The sequence below is a fragment of the Ursus maritimus genome, unplaced genomic scaffold, assembly GCF_017311325.1.
Source record: "Ursus maritimus isolate PB19 unplaced genomic scaffold, ASM1731132v1 scaffold_7, whole genome shotgun sequence".
Taxonomy (NCBI): Eukaryota; Metazoa; Chordata; class Mammalia; order Carnivora; family Ursidae; genus Ursus; species Ursus maritimus.
Genome location: NW_024426885.1, coordinates 56,726,800 through 56,742,362, shown reverse-complemented (window position 1 = coordinate 56,742,362; position 15,563 = coordinate 56,726,800). Strand labels below are relative to the sequence as shown.

The 15,563-nt window shown below is 37.5% G+C and overlaps 1 protein-coding gene across 8 annotated transcripts in view; it reads right to left on the bottom strand.

Annotated features, from left to right (window-relative positions):
- HERC4 (HECT and RLD domain containing E3 ubiquitin protein ligase 4) overlaps positions 1–15,563 on the bottom strand; it is a 140,495-nt gene that overhangs the window by 67,520 nt on the left and 57,412 nt on the right. For all 8 annotated transcript variants that reach the window (XM_040624052.1, XM_040624051.1, XM_008695938.2 and 5 more), the window contains one exon: positions 8,648–8,808. In XM_040624052.1, coding sequence (XP_040479986.1) covers positions 8,648–8,808 — 161 coding nt within the window. The remainder of the gene's footprint in view (positions 1–8,647; positions 8,809–15,563) is intronic.

The following is a 15,563-nucleotide window of genomic DNA, read 5'->3' as shown; positions in this document are numbered from 1 at the left end:
TTGACAGAGAGAGAGAGACAGCCAGCGAGACAGGGAACATAAGCAGGTGGTGTGGGAGAGGAAGAAGCAGGCTCCCAGCGGAGCAGTGAGCCCTATGAGGGGCTCGATCCCAGGACCCTGCGATCAGGCCCTGGGCCGAAGGCAGACACTTAACGACTGAGCCACCCAGGCGCACCCCCCCCCCAATCAGTTCTTTCCATTTGACAATTATCAGCAATAAACTAGTCACAGTCATTTTAAGCTCCTGTCATCTATTGATTTTACTCTGATGCTTACCTGAAGTCTCTCCTATAAACTCTGGTACAGGCCAGAGTTTGCATTTTCAAAAAAAGGAGGAGGACATCTTGGAGGCATGCAAAAAGGACTGTACTATGTATATGAAACCAGTTATACTTCACAGAATAGACACTTAGGCACAGACTTCTGAGAAAACATAACTCAGATGACTTTCAGAACATACCAGTGGATTGCATTAGAATTACTCATAATTTTTTTAAAGTTGCTAAGTAGTTTTATGAAATTGCTAATCCCAAATCCAACAGAATAAGAACACCTTACACTGGAATAAATGAACTGATGAAGAAAAATTTATTGTGGTTATCTGTTTAGAATAATGTTTAATTTTGTTTTAATGTTCTGTTTTTTGGATATATAAGGAAACTATCTGTCCTTCTTCTAAAGATATCTAATTCATAACAATTTTGTAAATTCTGCTTTGTTAAGCTGAAATGAAACACTTAAAAATGGTATTTCCCTCTGCCTCACTTCAGCTTGCCAATATCTTCTGGAGAGGAGCTTGTATCCTGGTCAGGCATCCCAGTTTTTATGGCTGCTACCCTTAGGTCACCTGGCTCTGGGGGCCAGCGGGGTTTATGCTCACAGGTCTCATAGGACTGTAATCAACAGAAAAAGTTCTTAAGCAGCAACCACCTCTAGGGTACACCAAGAGACAAGAGATGAAGATGCCCAATCTTTCTGTGACAGAATCCCATTAGCTTATCTTTGTAGCTGTGGCCTGACAGGCAGGCTTCTAATTAAACACAAGAGGAAGGGCTTACTGTAATCCACCCCAGAGACCTCAGAGAGAGGGCCTTATCTCTGTGCTCTCCCTCTGCCAAACTCCAGGAGAGTTATCTCCCACAGAGGAATTGTATCCACATCTGGTGCCCTGGTTTTTGCGGCTGCCACCCAGTGGATACCCCCTTGGTTGCCTGGCTCCGGTAGACTACAGGACTTGCATTCCTAGGACGGGGGTCCCATGGGCTGTAATAAAGAGACAGTTCTTGGCTGGCTACCAAGTCACAGCACAAACAGCAGACTGAAATATATCCCCAGTCTTTCTGTGAAAAGGGCCCACTTGCATGTCCTGGAGCTTCGACCTTAGGGGCAGGCTTCTAGTTTAGCATACATCTAGCAACTTACTAAGGTGATCTCTGGGGACTAAGGCTGGCAGATGCCATCTTTGCCCTGTCCCTCTGCATTACTACAAGTCACTGCTATCTCCCGGAATGGAGCTTGGACCATTGTCTAGTGTCCTGATTTTCACGGCTGCTGCCCAAGGGATCCCTCTAGGTGCTCTAGTGGCTACTGGGACTTTCACTTGTGGTCCCACAGGACCGTATATATTTGCATACTTAAAAAGCTGCTGCCTCAGAGTCTGGCTTCCAATCAGCCTGAATCTAGGTGCTGCCTGAGATTCTCCCATTTGGGACACCCACAGGCCTTGGCACACCCTCAATTACTGGGCGCCACAAAAAATAAAGGACTGCTTGGACAATCACAAAGGTCTGAGAGACAACCAAGAGCTAGGGCAGGGTTGAACTATATTACAAAGCTATAATAATCAAAAGTATGGTATTGGCATAAAAACAGACACTTAGATCAATGGAACAGAACACAGAAGCCAGAAATAAACCCACACATATATGGTCAATTTATGACAAATGAGCCAAGAATATACAATGGGAAAAGGACAATCTCTTTAATAGATGGTGTTGGAAAAACCTGGACAGTCATAAGCAAAAGAATGGAACTGGACAACTATCTTACCCCATAAACACAAACAAACCCAAAATGGATTAAAAACTTGAACGGAAGACCTGAAATCATAAAACTCCTGGAAGAAAACATAGGCAGTAGTTGACATCAGTCTTAGAGATGATTTTTTGGGTTTGACACCAAAAGCAAAGATAAGAAAAACTAAAAAGCTTCTGCACAGCAAAGGAAACCATCAACAAAATGAAAAGACAGCCTGTGGAATGGAAGAAAATATTTGCAAATGACGTATTTGATAAGGGATTAATATCTAAAATAAATCAAGAACTCATAAAACTCAATAGCAAAAAGGCAAATAATCTGATTAAAAATGGAGAGAGGCTCTGAATAAACATTTCTCCAAGGAAGAAATACAGATGACCAACAGGTATATGCAAAGGTGCTCAATATCACTAATCATCAGAGAAAAGCAAATCAAAACCACACTAAGATAGCACCTGTAAGACTGGCTACTATCAAAAACGTAAGAAATAACAAGTGCCAGTGAAAATGTGGAGTAAAGGGAACCTTTTTGCACTGTTGGTGGGAATGTAAATTAGTACAGCCACTACAGAAAATGGTATGAAGATTCTTTAAAAAATTAAAAATAGAACTACCATGTGATCCATCAATTCTACTTCTGTGTATTTATCCAAAGAAAATGAAAAAAACAAACCTGAAAATATATAAGCACCCCCATGTTCACTGCAGCATTATTTACAATACCCAAGAAATGAAGCAACCTAAGTGTCCACTGATAGATGAATGGTTAAAGAAAATGTGACACACACACACATACACAGAGGATTATTATTTTTCATAAAAAAGAAGGGAATCTTGCCATTTGTTACAACATGTATGAACCTTGAGGGCATTAGGTTAAGTGAAGTAAGTCAGAGAAACACAAATACTGTATGATCTCACTTACTATGTGGAATCTTAGAAAGAAATAAAAAGGGAACAAATCGGTGATTGCCAGAGGTGAGGCATGTGGGAGGGTGGACAAGATGGGTGAAGGGGGTCAAAAGGTATAAATTTGGACACAGATCCACACAGAGAGAAACCATGTGAGGATGAAGGCAGTGATCTAGCCAGGAAATGCCAAAGACTGCCAGCAAACCATCAGAGGCTAGGAGAGACACATGGAACAGAGGCTCCCTTATAACCCTCAGAAGAAAGTAACCTTGGGGTGTCTGGGTGGCTCAGCTGGCCAAGTAATTTTACTTCAGATCATGATCTCCTGTCGGGCTCTCTGCATCTTCCTCTCCCTCTGCCCCTCCCCCCGCAACCCCGCTTGTGCATGCGCTCTCTCAATAAGTAAATAAAATCTTAAAAAAGAGGAGGAAGAAGAAGAAGAAGAAGAAGAAGAAGAAGAAGAAGAAGAAGAAGAAGAAGAAGAAAAAACCCTGCTTTTTCTTGGATTTCTAGCCTCCAGAACTGAGCCAATAAATTTGTGTTGTTCAAGCTACCCAGTTTGTGATATTTTGTTACAGCAGCCCTACAACACTAACACAGTCATCCAAACTTTATACACTCTACAGAAAGGTCTGCCCTATGCCAAGCTCCAAGGGCATAATCCCAAAGTCTGGAATATTCTGTTAAGAATGTTTTTGTTTACCTGTGACATTGAGACCACATTAGATAGCTTATACAAACAATGTGATTTATGGTGGGGGCCGTGGGCTTCACCTCTGAATGGACTGAGCAAATTAAATCCACATTTAATGGGGCTTATGGGTGGCTCAGTCGGTTGAACATCGGACTCTCTTGGTTTCGGCTCAGGTCATCATCTCATGGGTCATGAGATCGAGCCCCTGTCAGGCTCTGTGCTTAGCAGGGAGTCTGCTTGAAGACTCTTTCCCTCTGCCCCTCCCCCACTCACTCACTCGCTCTCTCTCTGAAATAAATCTTTAAAAAATTTAAATTCACATTTAACTAGTTTTTAACCTACACAGCTTTAGTACTGCATGAAATAATTATCAACCATTATATATATATATGATACACACATATATAATTTGTGGTAAAACAGACATGAAATTTCCCATTTTAACCATTTAAATTGTATAATTCACTGGCATTAAGTACATCCAAAATGTGCATCTATCATCATTATTCATGTCCAGAAAGTTTTCATTGACCCAATGAGAAACTCCAGGGAGGGGTTAAGATGGCAGAGGAGTAGGACGATGGTAAGCTTGCTTCCTCCCTTGAACACAGATAGATAAATATCAATTCATTCCGAACACCCAAGAAATCAATGAGAAGCCTTAGAGAACAAAGCTGCACGTCTAAACAGAAAAAATGACCAATGGAAGGTAGGAACTGTGGAGAGTTGATTCACGGGAGAAAAGAGCCACCAGCGCTGCACAGGGGAGGGAGCCCTAGTGGTGGCGTGGGTAGTGAGCGAGAAGGGGAGAGAGAAAGAGTTTGGGGGAGGGTGGGAAAGGAGTGAAAACACACACAGAGGACTGTACAAGAAAACTGTTCCCCAAAACCACTGACTGGAAAAAAGGAAAGGGTTTCAATACCGCCAGTTTTTTATAAACAGCAGAGCACAGAGTCTGAAGTTTTGGAGTCAGTGCCATAGCCAAGGCTGCACCTGGCAGTGCTCCAATAGGGAAGCAGGGTGAGCCACAGGAGCAGGCAGAGCAGTCTAAGGATCCCCTGGGTTGCACAGGGAGAAATGGTTCCCCCTGCTAGGAGTGCATTTGGTAGAGGTGATATTGTTTTTGGTTTTTTGGATACAGAAAGTGAAATTCTTTTATTTTTAAAAATTTCTGTATTTTTAAAAAATTTTTAATGTTCTTTCTTTCTTTCTTTCTTTTTTTTTTTTTTTGGTCTATCAAGCTTCAAAACACACCTAGCTTCCTTTATTTATTTATTTTTTAATTTTTTTTTTTTTAAAAGATTTTATTTATTTATTCGACAGAGATAGAGACAGCCAGCGAGAGAGGGAACACAAGCAGGGGGAGTGGGAGAGGAAGAAGCAGACTTCTAGCAGAGGAGCCTGATGTGGGGCTCGATCCCATAACGCCGGGATCACGCCCTGAGCTGAAGGCAGACGCTTAACCGCTGTGCCACCCAGGCGCCCCTATTTATTTTTTAATTTAAAATTTTTATCTGATTTTGCTTTATATATTTATTTTTATTTATTCTATTTATTCGCCCCAGAAGAAAGAACAGAAAGAAATGATGGCCAGGGATTTAATCAATACAGATATAAGTAAAATGTCTGAACTAGAACTTTAACAACAATTATAAGGATACTAGTTGGACTTGAAAAAAGCATAGAAGACACTAGAGAATCCCTTACTGCAGAGATAAGAGAGCTAAAATATAGTCAAGCTGAAATTAAAAATGCTATAACTGAGATGCAAACCCAAATGGATGCCATAACAATGAGGATAGATGAAGCAGAGGAATGAATCAATGATACTGAAGATAAAATTATGTAAAATAAAGAAGCTGAAAACAGGGAAACAAAGATGATGGACCACAAAGGTAGACTTACGGAACTTTGTGACTTATTAAAACATAGTAACATTCATATCATAGGAGTCCCAGAACGATGAAGGGAGAGAAAAAGAGGCAGAAGGTTTATTTGAGCAAATTATAGCCAAACACTTCCCCTTAAGTAATCTGGGGAAGGACACAGACATCAAAATCCAAGAAGCATGGAGAACTCCCATTAAATTCAACAAAAGACAGCCATCGTCCGGGATATCACAAATTCACAATATACAAGGAAATAATCCTGAAAGCAGCAAGGGAAAAAAGTCCTTAACCCACAAGGGAAGACAGATCAGGATCACAGCAGATCTGTCCACAGTAACTTGGCAGGCCAGAAGAGAATGACAGGATGTATTTAAAGTGCTGAATGGGAAAAATATGCACAGCCAAGAATACTTTATCCTGTAAGGCTGTCATTCAGAATAGAAGGAGAGATAAAGAGTTTCTCAGAAAAACAAAACTAAAGGAGTTCATGACCACTAAACCAGCCCTGCAAGAAATATTAAGGGGGACTCTTTGAATGGAGAAAAAACAACCAAAAGCAACAAAAACTAGAAAGGAACAGAGACTGTCACCAGAAACACCAACTTTACAGGTAACACAACGGCACTAAATTCGTATCTTTCAATAATCACTCTGAATGTAAATGGACTAAATGCTCTAATCAAAAGACAGAGGGTATCAGATGGATAAAAAACCAAGACCCATCTATATGCTGCCTATAAGAGACTCATTTTAGACCTAAAGATCCAACCAGAAATTCTGTACCCATTAAACAACTCCTCTGTTCTCCCCTCCCCCAAGTCCCTGGTAAACACTATTCTACTTTTTGTCTCTATACACTTGACTGTTCTAGGTACCTCTTATAAGGGCAGTCATATGATATCTTGTCCTTCTTTGTCTGGCTCTTTTGACTTAGCACAGTATTTGCAAGGTTCATCCATGTTGTACCATGCATCAAAATTTTATTCCTTTTTATGGCTAATTTTCAATTACATGCACATACCACATTTTTTCACCCATTCATCTGTTGATGGACACTTGAGTTGTTCACACTTTATGGCTACTGTGAACTGACAAATTTCTGATGAAACTAAATTGTAGCAAAACAACTAATTTTAAAACTCTATATCCTTTCCCATTTGAATGCAAATAACCTCAAGGTACAATTTCAAGGGTAACAAAATGCACCCCTAAGTGACTAAACTTTACAAACAAAAATACATGATTCCTTACAATATTCATGCTGCTTTAAATTACAAAATCTCTTTGTTATGTTATTTATTTTTTTTTTTTAAAGACTTTATTCATTTATTCGACAGAGATAGAGACAGCCAGTGAGAGAGGGAACACAAGCAGGGGGAGTGGGAGAGGAAGAAGCAGGCTCATAGCGGAGGAGCCTGATGTGGGGCTCGATCCCATAATGCCGGGATCACGCCCTGAGCCGAAGGCAGACGCTTAACCGCTGTGCCACCCAGGCGCCCCTCTTTGTTATGTTATTAACAGTGCTCTTCATGGAAGAAATACTGTAAAACACCAATATGCCACTAAGGACACAAGAACAGTATTACTAAAATAAATGCATGTTCTAAACCTAAGAGAACTTTGCTAAATAAAAGCCTTTTAGTTACCAAAAAAATAAAAAAGAATCTTTAAGGTCAATCATAAAAAGTTATGGACCTTTTCAAATACCAACCTTCATAGTATGCTCATCACTGAATAAAATCTTGACAGATCCCAGTCTCACAATTCAAAGAAAAATCCCAAAGGAAATCAGACATAGTAAAATGAACAAGAAGAAAATTCTGAGGAATACTTTAGGATGATAAAGGAAATATACATATTTTTTAAAAGCATATTTTATCTTTTTTTTTTTTTTTTTTTTTAAGATTTTGAGACAGAGAGTACGAGTGGGGTGGGGGCAGAGGGAGAAGCAGGCTCTCTGCTGAGCGGGTAGCCCGATACAGGGCACGATCCTGGGACTCCAGGATCATGACCTGAGCCGAAGGCAGACACTTAGCTGACCGAGCCACCCAGGCACTCTTAAAAAGCATATTTTAGTTGTAGCATGTTAAAAAAAAGTAAATGAGAAAACAGCATTCAAATATTTCAAACTCTTTAGTAAATTAATACCAATGAAAAAATAACCAGGTCTACTGAAAAAATAATAGAAAATAAAAATAAATAAATCACAGATGTGGCTAAAGCAGTAGGGATATAAAAGCAAATTTAAAAAATTTAATACTTTAAATAGATAACATATTTATATTTCAAATTTCAGAAAAACAGAAATTATCATTTTTTAAAAGTCCTGTATATACCCAAATAAATCGAAAGCAGAGTCTTCAAAAGATATCTGTACACCCATGTTTACATGATGCACAATAGTCACAAAAGGTGGAAACAATCCAAGTGTCCACCAACAGGTGAGCAGATAAACAAAATGTGGTATATACATATAATAAAATGTTATTCAGCCTTAAAAAGGAAGGAAATCCTGACAGATGCTACAACATGGATAAACCTTAAGGACATTATACTAAATTTATGAAGTCAGTCAGTCATAAAAAGACAAATACTGTATGATTACATGAGGTACCCAGAGCCAAGTCAAATACATAGACACTGATTGTAGAATGGTGTTTGCCAGCCAGTGGAGGAGTGAATGCAGAGTTGTTTAATGAATACAGAGTTCTCGTTTTATATGATGGTAAGATGTAAGAGTTCTGGAGACTGGTTGTACAGCAATGTGAATGTACTGAATACTGCTCAACTGTACACCTTAAATGGTTAAGTTCATAAATTTTATGTAATGTGTATTTTACACAAAACAAAAATACTGGCATCTAGCCACCACCCAGTTCCCATATGCCCAGCCCTCCGAAACTATTTTTACTACTTTATCATGAGTTTCCTTATGCATAAATAAGCAAGTATAAACAAATTAAGCAAACGTATACACTATTCTGTATCTTGCTACTCTCATTAAACAATGTATTTTGGAATTGTTTCATTTCAAACATAGAAAACTTCATCATTTAAGAGCAACATTTTAACAACTTTTATGTGTGTAGCAAAGCGTTAATATAACAAAACTTACCAATATCTGGTGGACACTGCCCAGTATAAGGGAACCAATTTCCTTTCACAGTGAAAGGACTTTTCCTGTTGCTTGTTGAACCAGTTCCTAGCTGCCCATTACCACCAAGTCCAAAAGAATAAATTCGTCCTGATGAAGGAACAAAAGCAGAAGTGTGCTGCCTAGAGTAAAATGATAGAAAATCTCAGACTTAATGTTACCTTCCAAACAATTTACATTTAGAAAAGCACACAAATATTAACTGATAAAATGTTTCTCTTCAAAAATACACTAACAAAACCATTATAGTTCTAAAATTTTTTGTACAAACGAGTTATTAAAAGTCTTACTCTACACTGAATGAATTCTCTACCACATAGGTAGGCTGCATAAGCATGACCCAGAAAATTTCCACAGATGTCCAAATTTTAAAAAGCCCAGATCTATAGTGGAATCCCTTATAAGAGATGATTCAGCACAAGAGGTAGCATCTAACCATATTGTCCAAGTTCTCCCCTTCCCTTCCCTGTAACATTCTAGCCTAAAGCACCTACAAGGACCCACCTTTGGATGCTAATCAAAAGTTTTACAGTAAGAACGGGGCAAGTAATCCACTACCAATCAGAAGATTGAGGTGTGTGTGTGTGTGTGTGTGTGTGTGTGTGTATAATAAAACAGTGCATAAATATATAGAACAAAACATGTTTCCTTTCTTCTAAAGAAACTGATCCTTACACCTATATACCCACATTCCTTTGGAGGTTAGCAGAGTGGAAGCAAACCTAAGAAACTGCAGAACTGAAGCTGAAAAAACCCACTAATCAGTGAACCTATGCAACTCCCTCTGATGTTTCACCACTGTATGTTCAGGAACACTGTATGTTTGGGTTAAAGATGATTATCCGGCTCAGGCCTTGTGTTCCCCAATCTCAGGTTTTACGGCTTCGATCAAGTCTGGCAAATTCTTAAGTGTTATTTCTATAAATACTGTTTCTCTCACATTTATTCAATTATTTTCTCCTTGATAGTATTATTGAAATGTTGCAACTTCCCAACATATCCTACCAGTCTCCTAATCTCTCTTTTATATCCATGCCCCTTGTGGGTAATTTCTCTCGATCTGTTTTTCAAATCAATCCTTTTAGTGTCCTAACTGCTGTTTTAATTACCTACTTTATTTTAAATTTCAATGATAATGTTTTATCCTATTTCTAGAAGTTCTTTTTTTACCCCAAATCTGCCACCCTGTTTTTCATTCAAAACCCGTTATACATTGTGAAATTTAATACATTGTGAAATTTAATACATACACACCAACCCAGGGTGACTTTGACAAGTCCTAAACCCACCTTATGGCAGTCCTGTGGTTACAAATCCTCAGAGGAGATTCAAACCAGAAACTAGACCAAGGACAGAAAAGTCTCCTTATGCTAGCAAGGGAATATTTCACGGTGAACTCTTTCCATGATATGGTTTTATTGGGAGGAGATGGTTTCTCAGGCCTCACTAATGCTTCTATCAGTTCTTAGGTCTCATCTCCTGTCCTAAACTCCTTTGCCCTCTATGGTATATTGTTTATCAAAAGAGCCAAAATCGTTCCTCTCTCTATACCCATTATGCTTACAATATGACTTCTGCAGCTGTTTCCATCAAGATGAGGAATCTACTGGGGCGCCTGGGTGGCTCAGTCGGTTAAGTGTCTGCCTTCGGCTCAGGTCATGATCCCAGTATTCTGGGATAGAGCCCCTGCATTGGGTGCCCTGCTCAGCAGGGAGCCTGTTTCTCCTTCACCCTCTGCCTGCTGCTCCCTACCCCACCCCGCCCCCAGCTTGTGCTCTGTCAAATAAAATATTAAAATAAATAAAATATTAAAAATAAACAAAAGATTTTAAAAATGTTAAATATTAAAAATAAATAAAATATTAAAAAAAAGATGGAGACTTAATTTCTCCATGTCTTAAATCTGGGCTCTAACCTGTGGCTTGCTTTGAATATAGAATGCAGCAAAAATGACAGTGTATCTGATCTGAGATTATGCCTTACAAGTGGCTCTAAGTTCTTTCCCTCTCTCTCTTTAGAAACTCTGTTCTACTATCATGAGACTAATCCAAAATCAGCGTGTAAAGGATGACATACAACCTGGAGCAGAGACAAGCTGTCCCAGCTATGACCATGCCAAACTACTGAGCCCCTAGCCAGAAAATCAGCTGATGAACTAAGTCCAGCTAAGATGAGAACTGACCAGCTGAGCCTAACCCAAATTACCGAATCAAAGAACTATTAGCAAAATAAAAAAACTGTTTTAAGCCACTAAGTTTTAGGGTGGTTTGATTAGCAATATAAGCTAATTAATATATTACCTACACTGGCAAATTCTTTCAGGGCACCTCCAAAGTCAGTTCAAACAAATACCAACAGTTTTCAGATTTCTTTGTTTATGACCTGTGGCATTCCCTTTAGTTCCTGGCAAACTAACCTGTTATTTAAAAGGTGTTTTGATTCAAAAGGGTTTTCAAGTTATCTAGTCTGCCATATTACTGAAAATCTAAGTAGAATCTAACAACCATTTCACCTTTGAACCAGAATTTTTTAACCAAGGAAACTTTTAACAAATGAGATGTTAAATGGAATCCCAGCATATAAAATAGGAAAACTGCTATGCTTGAAGAAGGATTTAACATTGCCCAGTCTGCCTCCTTCAGGAAGCAACCACTGTGCTACCTCGAAAGAACATATAGCTTAAAAATTATTGCAATACTAGTTCATTAAACTCCTCCTCAAAATGGTATACCAAAGAAGTGGTTCTTAAACCTCGTTGCATACTGGAATCACCTAGGGGTTAACCTAGGCAATAATATACATTTCTAAAAACTCTCCAAAAGATAAACAGCATGAAGTCAGAGTTAAGAGCCACTAAACAACCATCCTAAGTCCTAGATTTGATATAATAACTCAAAAAACACTATGATATTATACCACTGGAATTTGAACCTTTTATTTTTGGATCATCTCCTCGATGGATTCACATTTCTGGTGTTCCTCAGCTGCTTCCTTCAGGAGGCTTTGGCAATTATTCAATAAAGAAGTTAATATATCTTATTGTACTGACTACCTGGAAGTAAAACTGGCCAAGATACCATATACCTACCTACATTCCCTCAATAGATAAATCCTTACATCTTAATCAATATATAACTGAAAATTCTTCCCCAATACAACAGTTAAATGAATTACTATAAAGAATTGAGTTCACAAAGCTAAGAATAACTATCCAAATCATTCTACCTGTTAAGAATTACAAAATTAGATAACATTAAATCATTTGTGATATTTCACAAGGGACTGATGAAGTATTTCACCTGAAAAAATTATTTTAAGATAGTGCTGTATAGGGGTGCCTGGTTAACTCAGTCAGTTGAGCATTCAACTCTTGGTTTCTGCTCAGGTCATGATCTCAGAGTGTGAGACTGAGCCCCACGTTGGGCTACACGCTCAGCAGGGAGTCTGCTTGAAATTCTCTCCCTCTAACCCTCCCCAGCATATGCATGCACGAGCTCTCTCTCTCTCAAAAATAAATCTTTAAAAAGTAAATAAATAAAATATTGCTTTACAGTCTTTTAATGAATTATGCATGAAACAGATAAACAAGAAAGGATGAACTCTCTAAACTTTGGGAACATATATTCACGTATAACTTTAACAGTCTAAACAAAATTTTGATAGAAGCACTCCTGGCTCATATATACAATGAACTTTTATTTACTTTTTATGATAAATTCTAGTTCACATATGGGAAAAGGAAAGGAAAGCTTTTGTCAAATCATTCCCATAATTTTTCAAATACATGGTCAAGCACAAAAACTGGGCATACAAAGAAACAGGGCACCATGAACAAAATTTAGCAGAAAAAAGGAAATAGAAATAGATCCTAAAGATTTCAGATATTGGAATTATCAAATACAAGAAAGTAGAACAACTGTTTAATAGTATTTTAGTGTCCAAGAAATAAAAGCCAAGCTTGAAAACTGACAGACAACTGGAAACACTAAAGAAAATGAATTTCAAATTTTAAAAAGAACCAGTAAGAAAGACGCATACTAAGAAGTCAAAATAACTGAAATCAAGGTCTTGAAGGGTAGGTTTAATGAAAAACAGATACAGCATAAGAATAGGCTGAAATATAAATCATAAAAACAATCAAGAAAGCAGCAAAGAGGGTCGAAAATGTAGAAAATAAAGAATAAGGCTACAAGACAGAATGAGAAGATTCAATACACATCCAGAGTCCCATGAAGAAAGGAGAAGCTATATCTAAAGAGATAATAGCTTAGAATACCCTATAACTGATCAAAGATATTATTTTTCATTTTCAAGAAGCGCATAAGAAAATGAGAAAATTGTACTCTGACAAATGAAATCAAAACTGGAGAAAGAGAAAAAAGAAACACATCACCTTCAAAGGAGCAACATACTGAATAGTAGCTGGCTTCCCCACAACCACCAAAGCTAAAAGACAACAGAATGTTATCTTCATAGAACTGAAGGTAATTACCAAGCTAGAATTCTATAGCCACCAACAATATAATTTAAGAACGAAGGTAAAATAAAACATTTTTAGATACATAAAGAAAATTCCAAAGGGTGTTCAGACAAAAGGAATTAGAAAATATGAAGACTGGGGAGAAAAGGTAGTAAATATATATGCATTTCTAAACGTACCTTGACTATATGAAGCAATGTTTTTGTGAAGTTTAATATAATACATACAGAGAATGAAAAGATGGGAAAGGTAAATGGAAGTTCTTATATTGCCCAGAAAGAGAGAAAGGTATTAATATAAATTAAGGATATATGTTATTTCTGTTTATGTTTGACGTAACAACCGAAAAGGAAGGTATAGTTTCCAAACAAGTAAAGGGAACTAAACTGACTTAAAAAATTATCAATCCAAAGAAAAGCGAAATAGAAAACAAAACAAAAAAATAAAACATTAAAAATAGATGGCAAAAACAATACAAATATTATGGCAGGTTTAAACGCAAATTATCAGTAATTATAAAACTAACAGAATGGTCCATTTAAAAGACAAAATTGTCAGAGTGGATTTTTTTTTTAATTCGAGTATAAATAACACACAGTGTCACAGTAGTTTCAGGTGTAAAATATAATGATTCAACAATTCCATTTTTTAAAAATTTATGTTTTTAAAATTAATTATATAATTCCTGTACAGTTAACATACAGTGTTATATTAGTTTCAGGTGTACAATATAGTGATTCAACAATTATACACATTACTCATTGCTTATCATGATAAATGTACTCTTGATCCTCTTCACTTATTTCACCATTCCCCCTCCCACCTCCTCTCTGGCAATCACCAGTTTGTTCTCTATGTTTGAGTCTGCTTTTTTGTTTGTCTCTTTTTTCCTTTGTTCATTTGTTTTGTTTCTCAACATATGAGTGAAATCATACAGTGTTTGTCTTTCTCTATTTCACTTAGCATTATACCCTCTAGATCCATCCATGTTGCAAATGGCAAATCTGCCAGATTAAATTTCTAAAGATCCAACTTAATACTGCTTACATGATATTCATCTATAACATGCAGAAAGACAAAGTAAAAGAATATGTACGAACAAATATGTAAAGAACAAATATAACAGACAAAATAGGAAAAAAATATATAAGCACATATGTCTCTATGAACATCACATAGAGAGACTTTAAAAAAACAAAAGTACTGGGGTGCCTGGGTGGCTTAGTCGGTTAAGCATCCGACTCTTGATCTCAGCTCAGGTCTTGATCTCAGAGTCATGAGTTCAAGCCCTGCACTGGGCTCCACGCTGGGCACGCAACCAACTTAAAAAAAAAAAAAAAAAACCCACAAAAGTATTACTAGAGATTTAGAGGTCTAGGATTACAGTGATGAAAAGTTCAATTCACCAAGGAGAGATAAAACTGGAATTTTTTGCACTTAAGAATTAATATAGCCTCAAAATAAAAAATTGTCAGACCTCACAAAAAGAAACTGAAAATAGTCAAACAGTGCAAGACAGTGTAATATTTCTTGTTAACTGATTAAAAAATGATCAAGCAAAACAGACAACAACAACAAAAGCCACACAGAAGATCTGAACACTGTTAGAGAAAGTTTACACAATGAGCATATACAGCTGCATCCCACCACTGAATGAACTGAAGACTAAAAGGTATGAAATGAAAAATGTACACAAAATATGGATCATAAAGAACAAAGGTAGCTAATTTGAAAAGATTAATAAACTGATAAATTTTCCAGAGGTTTCTCTGGAAAACACAGGTTTTAAAAAGAGATTAGAAAAGAAAGGATAATTTATTAACTTCAAAACAGAAAAAAAAAATCACTACAAAACCTACAAACATAAAAAAAACACCTTAATACAATACTGTGGTATACTGAAACAGTAATCCCACTGCTTTACTATACTGTAGTATTAAATATACACAGTCTTGTTACAGCATGATGGGAGATAAGCACCATGTATTCCCCCTACGTTAACCTTAGGTTTGGCCATGTAACTATAATTTGCTTTTGGTCAACAGGATTTTAGTAAATGTGATATAAGCAGAAGCTTGAGATGTATGTGTACAGGTGTTACTCCCAAGAGAATAAAATACCCAAAGGTATAGCCACTGTCCCTCTGGCCTGAAATGAGACAAGTAACAAAGCCACCCCTGCTTAGCCACAAACTGAGCAAAGTCTCCCTAACGGGCATGCATCTTGAAACAGCTGCCCCAACCTGCAGCAAAAATAAGAGCCACTCCGGCTGACCCATGGCCCAAGGAAGAACCGTCTCAGATGATCCACAGAGTAAGAAACAAACATTTAGGGGCGCCTGGGTGGCACAGCGGTTAAGGCGTCTGCCTTCGGCTCAGGGCGTGATCCCGGCGTTCT